This window comes from Aedes aegypti, chromosome 2 (assembly GCF_002204515.2).
Source record: "Aedes aegypti strain LVP_AGWG chromosome 2, AaegL5.0 Primary Assembly, whole genome shotgun sequence".
Taxonomy (NCBI): Eukaryota; Metazoa; Arthropoda; class Insecta; order Diptera; family Culicidae; genus Aedes; species Aedes aegypti.
In genome coordinates, this window is record NC_035108.1 from 447,701,744 (window position 1) to 447,717,358 (window position 15,615).

Sequence of the window (15,615 nt, forward strand, 5' to 3'; positions counted from 1 at the left end):
AAGCTCTTGGGGTTTTCGAACGCCGAGTGCTAAGGACGATCTTCGGCGGCGTACAGGAGAACGGCGTGTGGCGGCAAAGGATGAACCACGAGCTCACTCAACTCTATGGCAAACTCAGTATCGTGAAGGTAGTTAATGCTGGAAGGATACGCTGGGCAGGGCATGTTGCAAGATTGCCGGACAACAACGAATTCGGTCGGAACAAGAACAAGACGGCGTGGGGTGCAGTGAGCTAGGTGGATTGACTAGGTGCCCCAGGACCTGGAGAGCGTGGGTCGCAGTCGAGGATGGAGAGAAGCGGCCATGAACCGAGTGAATTGGCGAAATATTGTTGGCGAGGTTTTATCAAAATAATTGATGTAAAACCAAATAAGTAAAATAATAACATGCATAATTTTGTAGTTCATTTCTGCATACCACAAGTTAAGTTTTTAGGTGCTATTTTAGTTGAAATTTCATATATGCCTTTATTTATTCGGACAGCACCAACTGCATTTTTTCCACATCATTTTGGAACAAAGTACGTTAATGTGTAGTAAAGAATATATTGAAACATGAATGTTACGAAGCAGCTGGTTCTAAATTCCATATGGAACAGTTATGCTTTCATGGTCAGCATAAACAAACAGAATTTAGATATCAGATATTCAAGAAAAAAAAAGAGAATCAGTGCTGGATTGAATGAAGCAGTGGTCATGAAAGGCATTAATCGAGAGTTGCTTCATCAGAACCCGTATTTGAACCAACAAATCCTTCATTTTGCATATAAGCATATAATTCTTCGAACGGACACAAGAAGGTGTCATCCACCTTCCATTGTACGATCCACGTCTCCATATAGACACTAATTACGCATTCAAACAGCATCAGAACGTTTCGCTGCAGAAGCCTGAAGCTGGTGGGGTTAACCATCCGCCTTGCAAAGTATCACGTTGTTGTGAAACTGATGGTAGGTATCATCATCCGACTTGAGCCATAATTCAGCCGGTCGTTCATTTGCAATCGTTTACCTCTAGCTCTAGCTGAAAAAGAAACAAACTGCCGCATTTTTATTGCTTCAACCTAGCTCGGCTTGGAGCTCATTACGATTTTGTAAACATTTCAACCTTTAAGTTGGGGTCAGTTGACATCCAATATTTGTCATCGGTCGTTGAATCGAACGGAATTGTACGAAAACAGTAAGGTAACCAGTTTTTAAGTGTTTTATTTTTAATTACCAAACAAAGGAAAAAAGATTTTCAACTGATGATTTCAAATAAATAAATACATGTATGTTTTGATTATCACTGTTATAGTTTGTCACAAGGCATCGACGCGTCCGAACGGCAATACACCGGAGGGCTTACCAACCATTAAGAATCATCAAAGTGGGCTGCTGCTGGCAAATGAGGCGCAATGTTGCTATGCAACAGAGTAATCGAACCAGCGTCTACTTAGATCTCCGTTGACCGGCACCATCCACATATCCGTACGCGTCGAGGGCTGAAAATGAGAGCAGGACAAAAATAGGAAGTCATGAAACGTTAAGATCAACGATCAACGGATTCTTTCTCTTCATGGTTGGGATCAAGAATGACCCCAGCCAAGGAAGAGGGCGAAAAAATGCGTGAGTCAAACTGGTTTTCAAAAACGATTTCCTTACTGTCGAAATGTTTGTCGTAGAGCTGCATGAAATCGCCAAGCAGTTGACCTTCGTACTCGGGAGCTGCCAACGTTCCGCCGTATTTGGGTCGCAAGCAGCTGGGGCTAATCTGCTTCGTAAGAGATTTCCAGTCTTTGTTGTGGAAGAAGAGCTAGGAAGTAAACGAGTTTTTTTTTTAAGAATGAAAAAGAGTGATTCATTGGCAGATATATGCGAGCGGTTCAACCACCCGTTACTGATGGTCGACGACCGATGCTGTTGAAGTGACTAACCTTTTCGCGTAGTTCTTTCGAAATAAAAGGTTTGAAAATTGCAAACAGGATGTTGAACAACATCGAATTGTTGACCACGTGGACGCCTCGTAACCGGAATGGACAGGACTTCTGGACCCAGTCTAGAATCATGCAGGCGTGTTTGGGGGTATTCTGGGCGATTTGGGACATCGAGAGTCCTTCCGTATCGAAGATGACCTTGATTCCATGCAGCTGAGTTTCCGGATCAAGTAGGGCGCACTCGACGCAAATGCGGATAGCGGCGATCAGTTCGATGATCGACACCTTCGCTGTGTTCCATTTTTCTGTGGATTGATAGACGAAGAGCGTAAATAAATTATGACCGATGCAATAGGGTAATTCTGGGAAAACGTTCGCAGTGGGGTTTTAACAGCACTCGAGAAATAAACCATGGCAACACTGTATGATTTTGACACTTATTCGGTCAGCTGTTCACAGATATAAGCACACATTGTTTCATCGAAGTACTCCAAAATTCACGATGCTTAATTTACCGTACAGGGGCCTTCCTTAGCCGAGTGGTTAGAGTCCGCGGCTACAAAGCAAAGCCATGCTGAAGGTGTCTGGGTTCGATTCCCGGTCGGTCCAGGATCTTTTCGTAATGGACATTTCCTTAACCTCCCTGGGCATAAAGTATAATCGTACCTGCCACACGATATACGAATGCGAAAATGGCAACTTTGGCAAAGAAAGCTCTCAGTTAATAACTGTGGAAGTGCTCATAAGAACACTAATCTGAGAAGCAGGCTCTGTCCCAGTGAGGACGTTAATGCCAAGAAGAAGAAGAATTTACCGTTTGTTTACAAGTTGTTCTACACCTCTAAAGTGATTTTCAAAAAAAAAAAAAAAACGTCAGGTGAAATTTTGAGTTTCGTCCTTTTGAAAGCGTATCCATCAAAATCGTTAATTTTTACTGTATTTGACTTACAAGCTGGATCTTACATGCTTTTAATTCAGTAGGCATCTTCTGCGAAACATTAGCTGCAAACCTTTGCCCCGCATTACTCTAATGCACAGTACACACCCTCTTCATTCTGGTTTCCAAACAAGTGCGGCATTTTCGATCCGAAGTTGCTTTGGTATTCCCGTTTGCGACAGCAGCAGCATCAAACGGGAAACGGATTCAAACAAACGTGATTCATTTGTAAGCCGCATTTATTGTAAACAAGAACAGGTATACGGATGTTAGAATGTCTTGTCATTTGGATAAATTTATTTTAAGTACACCGGAACAAGTGAGCATAACGGGTTTGTGGTATTTTTTTTTTCGATTTTATCTCGATATCTGTCAGCTACAATTATAGATCATGGATTATCTCTGGACTTGAAAAGAAAGAGGATAACAACAGGTTACTAGAGATGGTCGGGTTTCTAATTTTTCAAACCCGAACCCGACCCGTACCCGACTTATTTTATTTCTTCAAACCCGGACCCGACCCGAACCCGAGACAATAATCGAAAGGCAAACCCGGACCCGACCCGAACCCGAAAATATTTCGTTGTTCAAACCCGAACCCGACCCGAAACCCGAAATTTTTTTGTTAGAAAAACCCGAATAAAACCCGAGCTTGGAAAGATGATAAATTCAACGTTTCTGATGCATAGGGAAGCTTTCAGGATGCTACTCTGTTTGTAATTCTCACCAAACCCGACCCAAACCCGATTCAACCCGATTGTTTTCAAGCCCGAACCCGACCCGTACCCGATAATTTTGTAGCCTTCGAACCCGACCCGAACCCGAACCCGAAAAATTTTAAATTTTCGAACCCGAACCCGACCCGAACCCGTCGGGTTCGGGTTCGGGTCGGGTTTCGGGTTTGAAAACCCGAGACCCGACCATCTCTACAGGTTACTTCCTCAAGTGGAAAATTTGCCCTTTGAAGGGAGGTCTACATTACATACCGGATAAGAATGCCTACATTTAATCAGCGACTGCATTATTATAACACAACACATGACTGCATGACAAAATAAATACTTATAAGACACCTACACGTTAATGCTTCCAGTGGGCATTTTGCCCTTTGAAGGAAGCACCACACTAGACAACGGATTAGCATGCAACGCCCAGTGGTACAGTCGGAGAACATTCCTCACGAAAAGCTTTCCGGCCTGCAGCGGGAATCGAACCCACACACCTTAGCACGATGCGGCTAAATGCCTGGTGACACTAACCGCACGGCTACGAAGCCCACAAACTTTTTTTTTACTTTTTTTAAATTAATATCTACTAACGAGCTGTTAAACTCTTGGTTAGGGCATCTTGGGACCAACGACTTGGCTTTCCTTCTGAAGAAAGTTGTTACTTTTACGTCATAAGTGACTATCTCAGGGATGATGTTCGATCCCAAGTCCTTGGCATGAGAGGCGTGTGTTCTACACAGTGAACCACGTATTATATACACATAAGGTCATCAAAAATCTGTACCGTCCGACAGGGTGACTTGTTGTATTTGAGCAAGCTTTGTTCTTTTCGTCACGGGTGGTCTTCTGAAACCTGTTGGGCTCAGAATATGCATCAATACTTTAGGTATATAAAATAATCTTACTGCCAAATTTTCCATGACGAAGAAAACAAAACTGAAGAAAGTACGTAAGTTCCCCTTTGTCAAATTAAAATTAATGATCGTTGACAACACTTCTATATCATTCCCACCAACGACTCATTAACGACAATGTTGACAACGAAACATCTCGTAAAAAGTAATATTTTGATTCCCATCAAGTTGTATTACCTGACAGATCATATATCGGTCTGTAAATAGCACTAAATAAAAAGTTACAAAACAAACATTGCCATCCTAGTTTGGTATCTGATGATGATGAATATCGAAGAATAAAAAAGCATATGCCGTAAAGCAAGCTAACTTGTGTAGTTATAAGGCGTCCGTTTCTGAAACAGCCCCAACTTGTACAATTTTCATTGAAGAACACCATTTCATTATTAATTTTCGACAATGACTGCAGCACTGAAATTGATGCGATTCTTATTATAATGTTTTAAAACAATAGCCGGTAACATCCCGCATAGTTATGAACCATACTTGTACTGTTTGTCACATTATTCATAACAATTTGAAACTACTTATGAACAATTTCGTAAAACATCAAAAATAACAATAATCAGACAGTACCATGAACTGTTTTGACAGTTTGGTAAATGGTAATTGCGAAAATAACAATGTGGGGAATAGGCGGTTATGTTATGTACTTGGGAACAAATTCTTCAACTTCACTGCTAAAGTACACACAACAGCTATCACGCTCAAGAAGCTTAACACATTGAGTGGTCGAAATTTAAAAACACGATACAAATGTCTTTTCTATTAATGAAAATTTTCACGAAGCTCAATAAAAGAAAAACAATTAAAGTTTGAATTGCAAGTTTTTGGTTGATGTACTGAATGTTAAGTAACGAATTTTCGCTGTTTCAAACTCGCGCAGCTTATGTATCATTTATTACGCGTGTAGAAGAACGACATCGATCATACAAGTGACATCGGCCTTATCGCTCACAAATACCAGTAAGTGCAACAATTCGCCAAACTGTCGAATATTTGTAATTTATGGTTAAATCGTAATGAGACGCACACATATAAATACATTGCGTAAATATAAACCCGAAACAATCAACAAACAGTAATGTCATATTCCAACTGTTTCCATTCGCATAAAGTGAAACAATTTTTGGACAGAATGATGTATTGTAATGATTTGTTATACATTACTAAGACCGTTCTTTATAGTCTAAATCGGTAGCTCTTATATTGTTCAACTTAAAAGCAATTATTTGGGATACATTAACCACAACTGTTACGAGAAACTTACAGTTTGAAATGTTTGCCAAACTGTGTTTTGCTATGTGGGATTGTCAAAATAAAAATACTCTTCTAATTAGTTATTGAGCTTTTCTGATTGTATGACATTTGCCAGAAAACCATTAGCCAGAATCAATTTGCCAGAATGATTTTTTCCAGAAACCATTGCCCAAAATGTACCATTTACTAGAAAATCATTCCTCAGAATCCTGTTTTTGTAATTAATTTTCAACTTTTAAGTAAAATATTAGGACCGAAAAAAATATGAAAAATTTAAGGTTGCCGAAGTTTTTAGAACATGTCTTTTTGGTATTTTGATTATGTTCATATTATTTGTGCTTCGTGCTATACATTGTATAAATCTTTTTCAGATTTTTTCATCAATAAGTCTGAACTACTATTTAATTTTAATATTTGACTCTATAGTGTATCTTTGTGAAATATCGCAAAGCAACTAAAAATAACAGCCTTTCATTCAAATGAGAGAAACTTATGTTATAAATATGATCAGTTTGGCACCAATAACTATATAACCAATATAACTCAAAATAAGAAGACAAAATTTAGCTTAATGTCCTTTCGGTCATATGATATAAATTCATTATTAAAAAAATAACGTTAAACTTTTGACTCTTAAAAATAATTTGAACCACGTATGTTTTTGTTTCAAAATAGTTTTATATCATCTGCGACAGGCTACCGAAAAACTCCTTAAATTTAACTGCCCTGATTTATAGTTAAAGCTATCTGGTATCGGAGATTATTTAGAAAGGAAAGGAAGAACTCTGCCACGAGGGCATGATGCACGTGGAAACCTCTGGCCACAATTTTTGTTTTGTCATATTCATATTTGCTGTACGAAACAAATGGATAATGGAAATTGTTTTTGGAATCATTGAAGATTACAAATAAATTATTAAAAATAAGCGTCGTGGTTAAAAAACTCACTTTTTAATATGGCTCTTTTATTTTTAGACAGGCATTGACTATACATTTTCCAATTTTTGCATCTTGCAATCCACTTTTGCCGACATTTTTATTTCCACCTGTTTTGAGCGGTTCCACGCCAAATCGGTAAACGATGAAACTCGACTACCTTGGATTCAAATGGAATTTTGCACATAGTTTCGATATAATAGAATAAGTTTTTTCCACTGATGGAGAGACCATTTGAAATCAAGAGTAACTTCTGATAAGGGCGTAAGTATTTTTAGCATCACCATTTAAAAAAAATGTACCTCGGAAATCGTTTGTTATAGAGAAATAGTGTCTGAGGAGGGATGGTAGACAATCAAATAGGCTTTGTAAAAAATATATACACTGAAAAAAAAAATACTTTTATTTTCATGTAAAAATCGAAATTAAACCTTAAAACACAAATTGCAAAAAATAGGTATCTTCGATTTTTTTCAATTTTTTGTCTTTAAAATTTCAATGTTAAACCAGATGTTTTAAGCACAGTTTCAACATGGTGCAATCTAAAATAAAAAAGTTTTTCTAAGAACAACTCTTTATGCATTTCTGAAAATTCAATTTTTGGCCGTAGAAAAGACGTTTTGATGCTGTAATATGATTCTTCACCCAAAAACAATTCAAAATGCTAATAACAATGATCTTCCTAAAACTAGCCGTTTTCAAGATATTTAGGATTCAATTATATTAATATCATAAAACTTAAGAAAATACGCCCTTTTCATAAGTTACTCCAGATGCTCAACCAACAATGTTACGTTTATCTCTTTCCACATGAATATCCCATGTTTTAAGGGCAGTTTCAACATGGTGCAATTGAAAATAAAAAAGTTTTTCTAAGGGAAACTTTTGGTGTATTTCTGAAAATTCAATTTCTGGTTATAGAAAAGGCGTTGTGATGCTGCAATATGATTCTTTATCCAAAACCAATTCAAAATTCTAATATCAATGATCTTTCTATAAGTAATCGCTTTAAGATATTTGGGATTGAAATATATTAATATCATAAAACTTAAGAAAATACGCCCGTTTCTTGCATTATTCCAGATGCTCCATCAACAATGTTACGTTAATCTCTTCCCACATTATTGGGTATTTCGTTCACCACTGGACTGCGCAGTCAGTTTTCATAAGTGCGAGAATGTAAATAAAAGTACGATCCTGCATCAAATCTTGTTGGTGTCTTCAGCGCACTTATTCTACGATTTATAATGAATGAGTGCGCTGAATTCATTATATCTTTTATTTTCCTTCCCTCACTTATAAAAACTAGCTGCGGAGTCCAGTGGTGAATGAAATGCGCAATAATATCCCATCAACTTTATCTTCGACACTTACACAAATAAACGAATTGTTGAGAAGTAAGAATAACAATATGTAACAATATTATTAGCCGCCACCAATCCCTCCAAAATGATCCGTCAAACAAACCAAGACAAATACGAAGGCAATGAAAACAATAGTTGATCAAGCGCTCGGGGCACATTCTCTGTTTCGTTCGAAACACTAGCGGGTACATAGCGATACATACATACTTCAACGAATTCTTTGTTCTCTTAGTGCTTGAACTAGATTTTTTATACGCGTTTCCTATCTAGGTGTCGTGACCGAACGTCACATCTCGACCACAATCTACACAAGAATGCCCAGAGCCTGATCGTTCCCTGCCTTTTATAGCAGATTCACTCTCACTCTCAATTTTCTCTTACTCGAAGTACCTCCCATTTTGCTTAACCGTACAAGCGTATACCTGGCCATGCTGGCAAATCATGACCGTACAAATTTACAAATATTCCCTACACTAGGTACCTAGTTATAGCATATAGAAGCGATTAACAGTTAAACAGATAAACAGTTAACGTTCCATATTAGAGCAAAATGGATCTCACAAAAGTGTACAAGTGCTGTAGACCGTTCCCGAAGAGTAACAAAAAATGTTCATCATCGAAACGTTTTTTAACCGAAGAAATGATTCAAATACTAGTTGCCATGCAATGTGAAGTTCCTCTTAATACGTCGTTGAAGATTTGCGGCTCATGCCGTTTTAATCGTTTTAATCCGCAAGTCAACAATCGTGAGGACCAATCTGCAACGTCGAATGTGAATCAACCGTTACCATCACAGGATGGTTTAGAGGAGATACCATCAGCAAGCTCGATAGTGTCAGCATCATCAAGGATCAGAAGAACTAAGTAACATACATCAAAAAGCAAAGCTAATTCCAGGAACACAGAAATTCCATTGCTTTGTACCCATTTCCGAACACAAAATCGCAGCAAAACTGCATTCAAGTGATGAGGCAGTAAGCTATTATAATGTTTATAGAAAAGTAAAAACATAATCAAATAAGTTGTCATTTAAAATCTGTTCTATACCAATATATACTAAAACTAATGAAAATTTTAAAATTATGTACAATAATCGTGAGAATAAATAAATAAGGTTAAGAAGTTTAAAGGCGTTTTTCCTTCTTCCCCTCCTTAACATCATTCATATTATCATCTTCCATCGTAATACCACAGACAAACAGAAGTAACACCTAGAACATTTTTCACAAAATTCTCTCGACCACAAATACTACCACCATCTAGTTAGCTTATTGAACGAAATAACTTTTTGTGCCACATGTCCAACAGGTGGTGGTAGTGTGAAATGTCAAACACGAAGGAAAGCGACGCGCGCGCCTCTGGTTGTGAACTTGACAACTGTTGTATTTTAAACTGATCGTTAAATTCGTAGGCGATGGAAATTTATCCAGTGTTACGTCTGTTTGTCTGTGGTAATACTTATATTAATTCTCAACAATATTCCAACAATCATCCTGTATCTTTCGAACAGTTCATCCAACCGTCTAAATATCAAAGAAAAAGTAGATGGGATATTAATGTGGGAAGAGATTAACGTAACATTGTTGATGGAGCATCTGGAATAGTGTAAGAAACGGGCGTATTTTCTTAAGTTTTATGATATTAATATAATTCAATCCCAAATATCTTGAAGCGGTAACTTATAGGAAGATCATTGATATTAGAATTTTGAATTGTTTTTGGATAAAAAATCATATTGCAGCATCAAAACGCCTTTTCTATAACCAGGAATTGAATTTCCAGAAATTCACCAAAAGTTGCCCTTAGAAAAACTTTTTTATTTGAAATTGCACCATGTTGAAACTGCCCTTAAAACATGGGATATTCATTTGGAAAGAGATAAACGTAACATTGTTGGTGGAGCATCTGGAGTAACTTATGAAACGGGTGTATTTTCTTAAGTTTTATGATATTAATATAATTGAATCCTAAATATCTAGAAAACGGCTAGTTTTAGGAAGATCATTGTTATTAGCATTTTGAATTGTTTTTGAATGAAGAATCATATTACAGCATCAAAACGTCTTTTCTACGGCCAGAAATTGAATTTTCAGAAATGCACCAAAAGTTGCTCTTAGAAAAACTTTTTTATTTTAGATTGCACCATGTTGAAACTGTGCTTAAAACATCTGGTTTAACATTGAAATTTTACAGAAAAAATTTGAAAAAAATCGAAGATACCTATTTTTTGCAATTTGTGTTTTAAGGTTTAATTTCGATTTTTTCATGAAAATAAGAGTATTTTTTTTTCAGTGTATATTTTTTTTACAAAGCCTATTTGATTGTCTACCATCCCTCCTCAGACACTATTTCTCTATAACAAACGGTTTCCGAGGTACAATTTTTTTTAAATGGTGGTGCCAGAAATACATACGCCCTTATCAGAAGTTACTCTCGATTCTAAACGATCCCCAATTATCTATATAAATAAAAATGGAATGGTGTTTGTATGTCACGAAATGACTTACTCCGTTTTGTTTAGCACGGGTTCCGACGTGTTTGTGTGTATAAAAATCCTAGGTGATTCACCGGGAAAGTCGGAAAAACGAGAATGCACGGAACTGTCATTTTGTATGGGACGATTCATAGCGTTTTTCAACAGCCTACTTGATGGCAAGACGAAGTTTGCCGGGACCACTAGTATGAGATAATTTTCGTCTCATATACTTAATACATCTGCGCAGTTTCATCCAAATCGGAATGGTACATGTCAGATTTCAGCATTTTATGGACGATTTCGCGTGGAACCGCTCTATAATCCCATGGGTGCTTATAGAAGGAAGCCAAACTTCGAATTTTCAAGTGCACAAAACTGGAGAATCTGACAACAGTTCGCGTTGAAAATCAATCAAATTACTTGCTTGCTGGTGGTGACCAATGGGATAAACTTTTAACGCGGAGCGCTGTTTGGTTCTCAAGTCTTGTGCTCTTGAAAATATGAGGTGTGGCTTCGTTCTATAATCACCTTAAAAGATATGTGTAACTTTGGAAAACCCCTTGCGATGCTTAAGGTTTTCGATATATTTTGGCACCATTTTTTCACAAGTTCTATAAAAATTGTCTCAGTATAGTTTCTTATGTTCGGTTACTCGAATTTTGAAATAATATCTTGAAGAGAGTAGTAATGAAACAGTTTGATACAACCGTTTTTGATTTGTGAACATTTATGTTTCTTGTATTATCCTGGCTGTATGAAGATCTTGAATTGTTCAAAACCATCATACTGTAATTTTAAGTTTTCTCAGAGAAAACTCAACCGACGTGTGTGATTTTTTAGGGAAGATCCATATTACTTTATATTTTCTAGTCCACATTATAGTATTATGATCAATTAGCTAAAAACAAATTGACTAGAAGCATTTAAAATAAATTTATAATAAGCCCCCATTCTTCTTCTTCTTTCTGGCGTTACGTCCCAACTGGGACAAACCCTGCTTCTCAGATTAGTGTTCTTATGAGCACTTCCACAGTTATTAACTAAGAGCTTTCTTTGCCGATTGACCTTTTTTGCATGCGTATATCGTGTGGCAGGTACGAAGATACTTCTATGCCCTGGGAATCGAGAAAATTTCCTTTACGAAAAGATCCTCGACCAGTGGGATTCGAACCCACGACCCTCAGCATGGTCATGCTGAATAGCTGCGCGTTTACCGCTACGGCTATCTGCCCCCCCCCCCCTTTCACTAAAAATATAGATAATTTATTGAGGATGGGATCGACCTAAATTTTGAACCAGTCCCACATTAGAACCGTTATCTCATAATCTTTGGTAAGCACTAGCTAAAATTTGGCGGAAAAATCTGAAAACTATTAAAATCAATGAAACAGTCAGTCAAGTGATCGTGCAAAAGAGTAGTTTCACCCCCTCAGTAGTGTGTATCGTGCAAAAGTTGAGATCACATGAGATGCATGCAAATCTTTTTTTGTAAATGTCTCTGTTATTAAACATTCAATTCAAATAGTCTATGGCATATTTGAACGTCAAAAATAAGGTCCATTTTAAGTAGTTTTATATTTTTCTACCAAATTTTTGCAAGTGCTCATCAAATATTACCGTTTTAATGTCACACTATTCAAAACTTCGGTCAATCCAGTGCAAAAATTGTTGGAGCCAGAGGGAGCATTCCCATACAAGTTTAGACGTGCATGTATATGATTTCAAAGCAGATGAAGCTGCCTGAGTATCAGAGAATATACATATGTTAGGATGTGTTTATTTCCTTTTCAAACAAATAGAAGCACATTCCAAAATTCCATGTATTTCTGCCTAGAAGACGCTTGGGTATCTATCCATTGAAACTGAAAGGTTAACACCAGGGCCTTTTACACCAGCTCCTTCTTGAACATTTTGTTTTCAACCATCTGTGTAAAAAAATTATAGATCCTGAACGATTTTTTGGTTCTCCCTTGGTCCGATCGATCTGATTCTATCACATCGAACATTCGATTGAAATTGAACTGTATTTTAATCCAGTCTGTGTTGACTGTAACTAATTCATTTTGATATCATTTAAGATGCTAAAATATATTTTGATGTCACCACTTAGAAGAGGGTTCCATTGTTGGAATAACTTGTTTCGGCTTCTATTTGAATTTACTGATATAATTGAAGAAGATTTATTATCGCATTTAAAACTTTTGTTGGTGCGTTGCGCTTGTTATACACATTGTTCTATTGTTGCAAAAAAGAGGAAAAAAAAGTATGTTAATAATAACGATCAGATGCAAGTTTGACGTGACTTATTTTTCATCTCAGAATGTTTGGCAGCAAGGCAATCTTGAGTCTTGAAGAGTAAAATTGCTACATTTAGACATTTATTTATAAAAGCTTAATCGACCATGAGAAACTTGATGTTTGAATTATGCTCTATACACAGATTTTCTTTTTCAAATTTAGAAAGATCCAAAGTTGACGACCTCAATTTCAATATTATAGAAAATATCCACCCTGATCATCTCCAGCTGATGTTACTCCTCTTGACCAACGGCCTAGACATTCTGGATACTTGTTTTGAATAAGCAAAATTTATTCCAAACCGGTTCAGCTCCAAAAGTATTGCGAACAAGGGGGTTGAAAGCACGTGTGACAAAAATCTACTTTCGAGATTTAACACTTTTGCTGTTAATATTCAAATTTCTTGTTGGATGTAAAACGATCTGAATATTGTAAAGGGGAATTTCACATCGAAATGATCATATGCCTTTACATAAATTCGTACCGTTCGAACGTTATGCAAATTACCCGCACGCGTTTCATACTCACTTCCAACCTCCACCACGCAAATCGCCGCTCCATCGTTGGCGTCCCGTTCCGGCATGAACCAAATCATCCCCTCGTCGAACACGTGCCGGATCGAGCTGGGGTTCGGAGTGTTCTCGTAGTACTCCTTGCTCTTGGACTTCAACCGGTACGCGTTCTGGATCATCTGGAACGTCTTCTGCGGAATGTACTGATTGGCTCGGAGGAACGTTATCAGGTATGGATCATTTTCCACCGGGACGAAGAGGTCCTTGTCTGTCTTCAGGAGGGTTCGAAGCTCCGAGAGGGATTTTTCTACGTTTTCCGGAGTTTCGTTGAGTTCCTTTTCGGCCTTCGCCTTCAGGGCAGGATCCGTGTACTCTTCAGCCTGAACGTAGATCATGAACCCATTTCCCAGATCGATGTAGGGGAAGTCTTTGTCGTTACGCTTGATGGACATCGCGGAGATCACTACTGATTCTACGGTTTCACAGAGAACGAAAAATGCACTTGGTTCTTCTTCAACGGTCGGAACACAACTATGAGCACAACACTTTTTCTTCAACTTTCAATGGAAATTTCGTACCGTTCCGATGACAATGAGATTTTCTCATCTGCTTCGAGCCGAATGCCCTTCTCTTTCCGGAGGGTGCAACTTCTTGAACTTGAAAATCCAGTTGGCGCAAAACCACTGCCTGCACTACAATAATGATGATGATGATGCCGATGCTGCACTTCTGCAATTGGATGCAGCAAGCAACCTTTCGTTCGCGTCGTCTAGCTCTGTGCAGCACCTTGCTAGTAGTAGTGGTCGTTGTTTTCCGAGTTGGCACGAGGAGGGTGGCACCTTCTAGGCATTACACGTGACCGCACCACTAAGAACACACAGCACAGTGATCCACAGTCTGCACGATTGGTCGGACGGAGATTGAATAAAGCTCGCTCCGATCGCAGCCGACCACTTTATAGATTAGGTGTGCTAATTTTGGGTTTCATCGTTCTCGTTGCTTTCTAGTCGCGCGCGCTTAGACGACGATCGTCATCGTCTTCTCAACAGTAAGGGAATGCGATATTTTGTATGTTTTCATCACATACCGTTCGAGAAGACATACCGCGGAACTCCGCGAAATTATTAATTTCTAATTTCGTTTCGTTTAACAATTTCGGCGATTTTCGTTAACAACAATCAGTAGTTTTGACAAAACAAAAATGATTATATTAAAAGTTTACTCTCCACTTTCATTTAGAGAAAAAAAAGGGTTCAATTAGTAAGGCTAAATCTGAACATTTACGAAAACGCGACATTGATGGCTCCCTTCTTGAATGTAGAGCTGGTGCAGGAGTATATTCTCGTAAGCTAAGGCTGAATCAGTTTTACTCACTTGGTAGAAACTGCACCGATTTCCAGGCGAAAATATTTGCTCTTTTGTGTGGAGTACAATCAGCACTTCAACAGCGCGTAACGGGTAAAGTTATATACTTCTGTTCAGATGGTCAGGCTGATATAAAAGCTCTCGCTTCGGCCAACTCAAGGTCGAAGCTTGTCGAACTCAAATTGAGGAACTGAATTCAGTCAACTCTGTAAACCTTGTATGGGTACCTGGCCATTCTTCCATCGCTGGAAATGAATTGGCTGATGAGCTAGCTCGCGATGGAGCATCGCATGACTTTATTGGCCCTGAGCCTGCTATTCCAATTTAGAAGTGCTGGGTGAAGCTTGGCAAATATTCAGCGTGCTGACTCATTTGTGTGTGATAGTTGTGACTCCGATTATGGAACTTCGTATCACCGGATATGTTATTGTCTAGTTTTTGCGCAAATGCGATTGCAATTACTTGGTGAACACTTATTAAGTGAAACTGAATTCAGAAGCCTGTATCTTCAGTACATTCTGTTATTCTTAACCCGCTGTGGTAATGAGCTATAGGCTCTCTTTACGCTCAAGCGTTTTGCAGTGCCCTTTTTAGGGCGCTGTTCGAGCCCATTGTGGTATGGAGCTACATGCTCTCATTTCGCTTATGCGATGTTCCCTCTTCAAGGGACCCCATTTCTATTTCCTCCCATCTTTCCCTTCCCTTTTCTCTCCCATCGGGTAGATGATGAAATAGAGTCAAATATGGCGATGGCACAAACCTCCCAACTGGTGGGGAACGTGCCTTTGGAGCCGGCCTTTTGATACCTGTTACCTGATACCACTTTCATTTGGAGACAAACAAAAAAGTGTTCAATTAGTAAGTCTAAATCTGAACATTCACGAAAACGCGACATGAGACAAGGCGACTCT

The 15,615-nt window shown here is 38.2% G+C and overlaps 1 protein-coding gene across 1 annotated transcript; it reads right to left on the minus strand.

The window, feature by feature from the left end:
• Positions 1-1,184: 1,184 nt before the first annotated feature.
• LOC5569817 (alpha-tocopherol transfer protein-like) lies at positions 1,185-14,278 on the minus strand. The gene is made up of 4 exons (XM_021847996.1): positions 13,356-14,278; positions 1,915-2,219; positions 1,643-1,793; positions 1,185-1,482 (listed from the first exon to the last, which is right to left on the minus strand). The coding sequence occupies exons 1-4, from the start codon at positions 13,789-13,791 to the stop codon at positions 1,430-1,432; spliced, it is 945 nt and encodes a 314-aa protein (XP_021703688.1). The 5' UTR covers positions 13,792-14,278; the 3' UTR covers positions 1,185-1,429.
• Between the last annotated feature and the right edge of the window lie 1,337 nt (positions 14,279-15,615).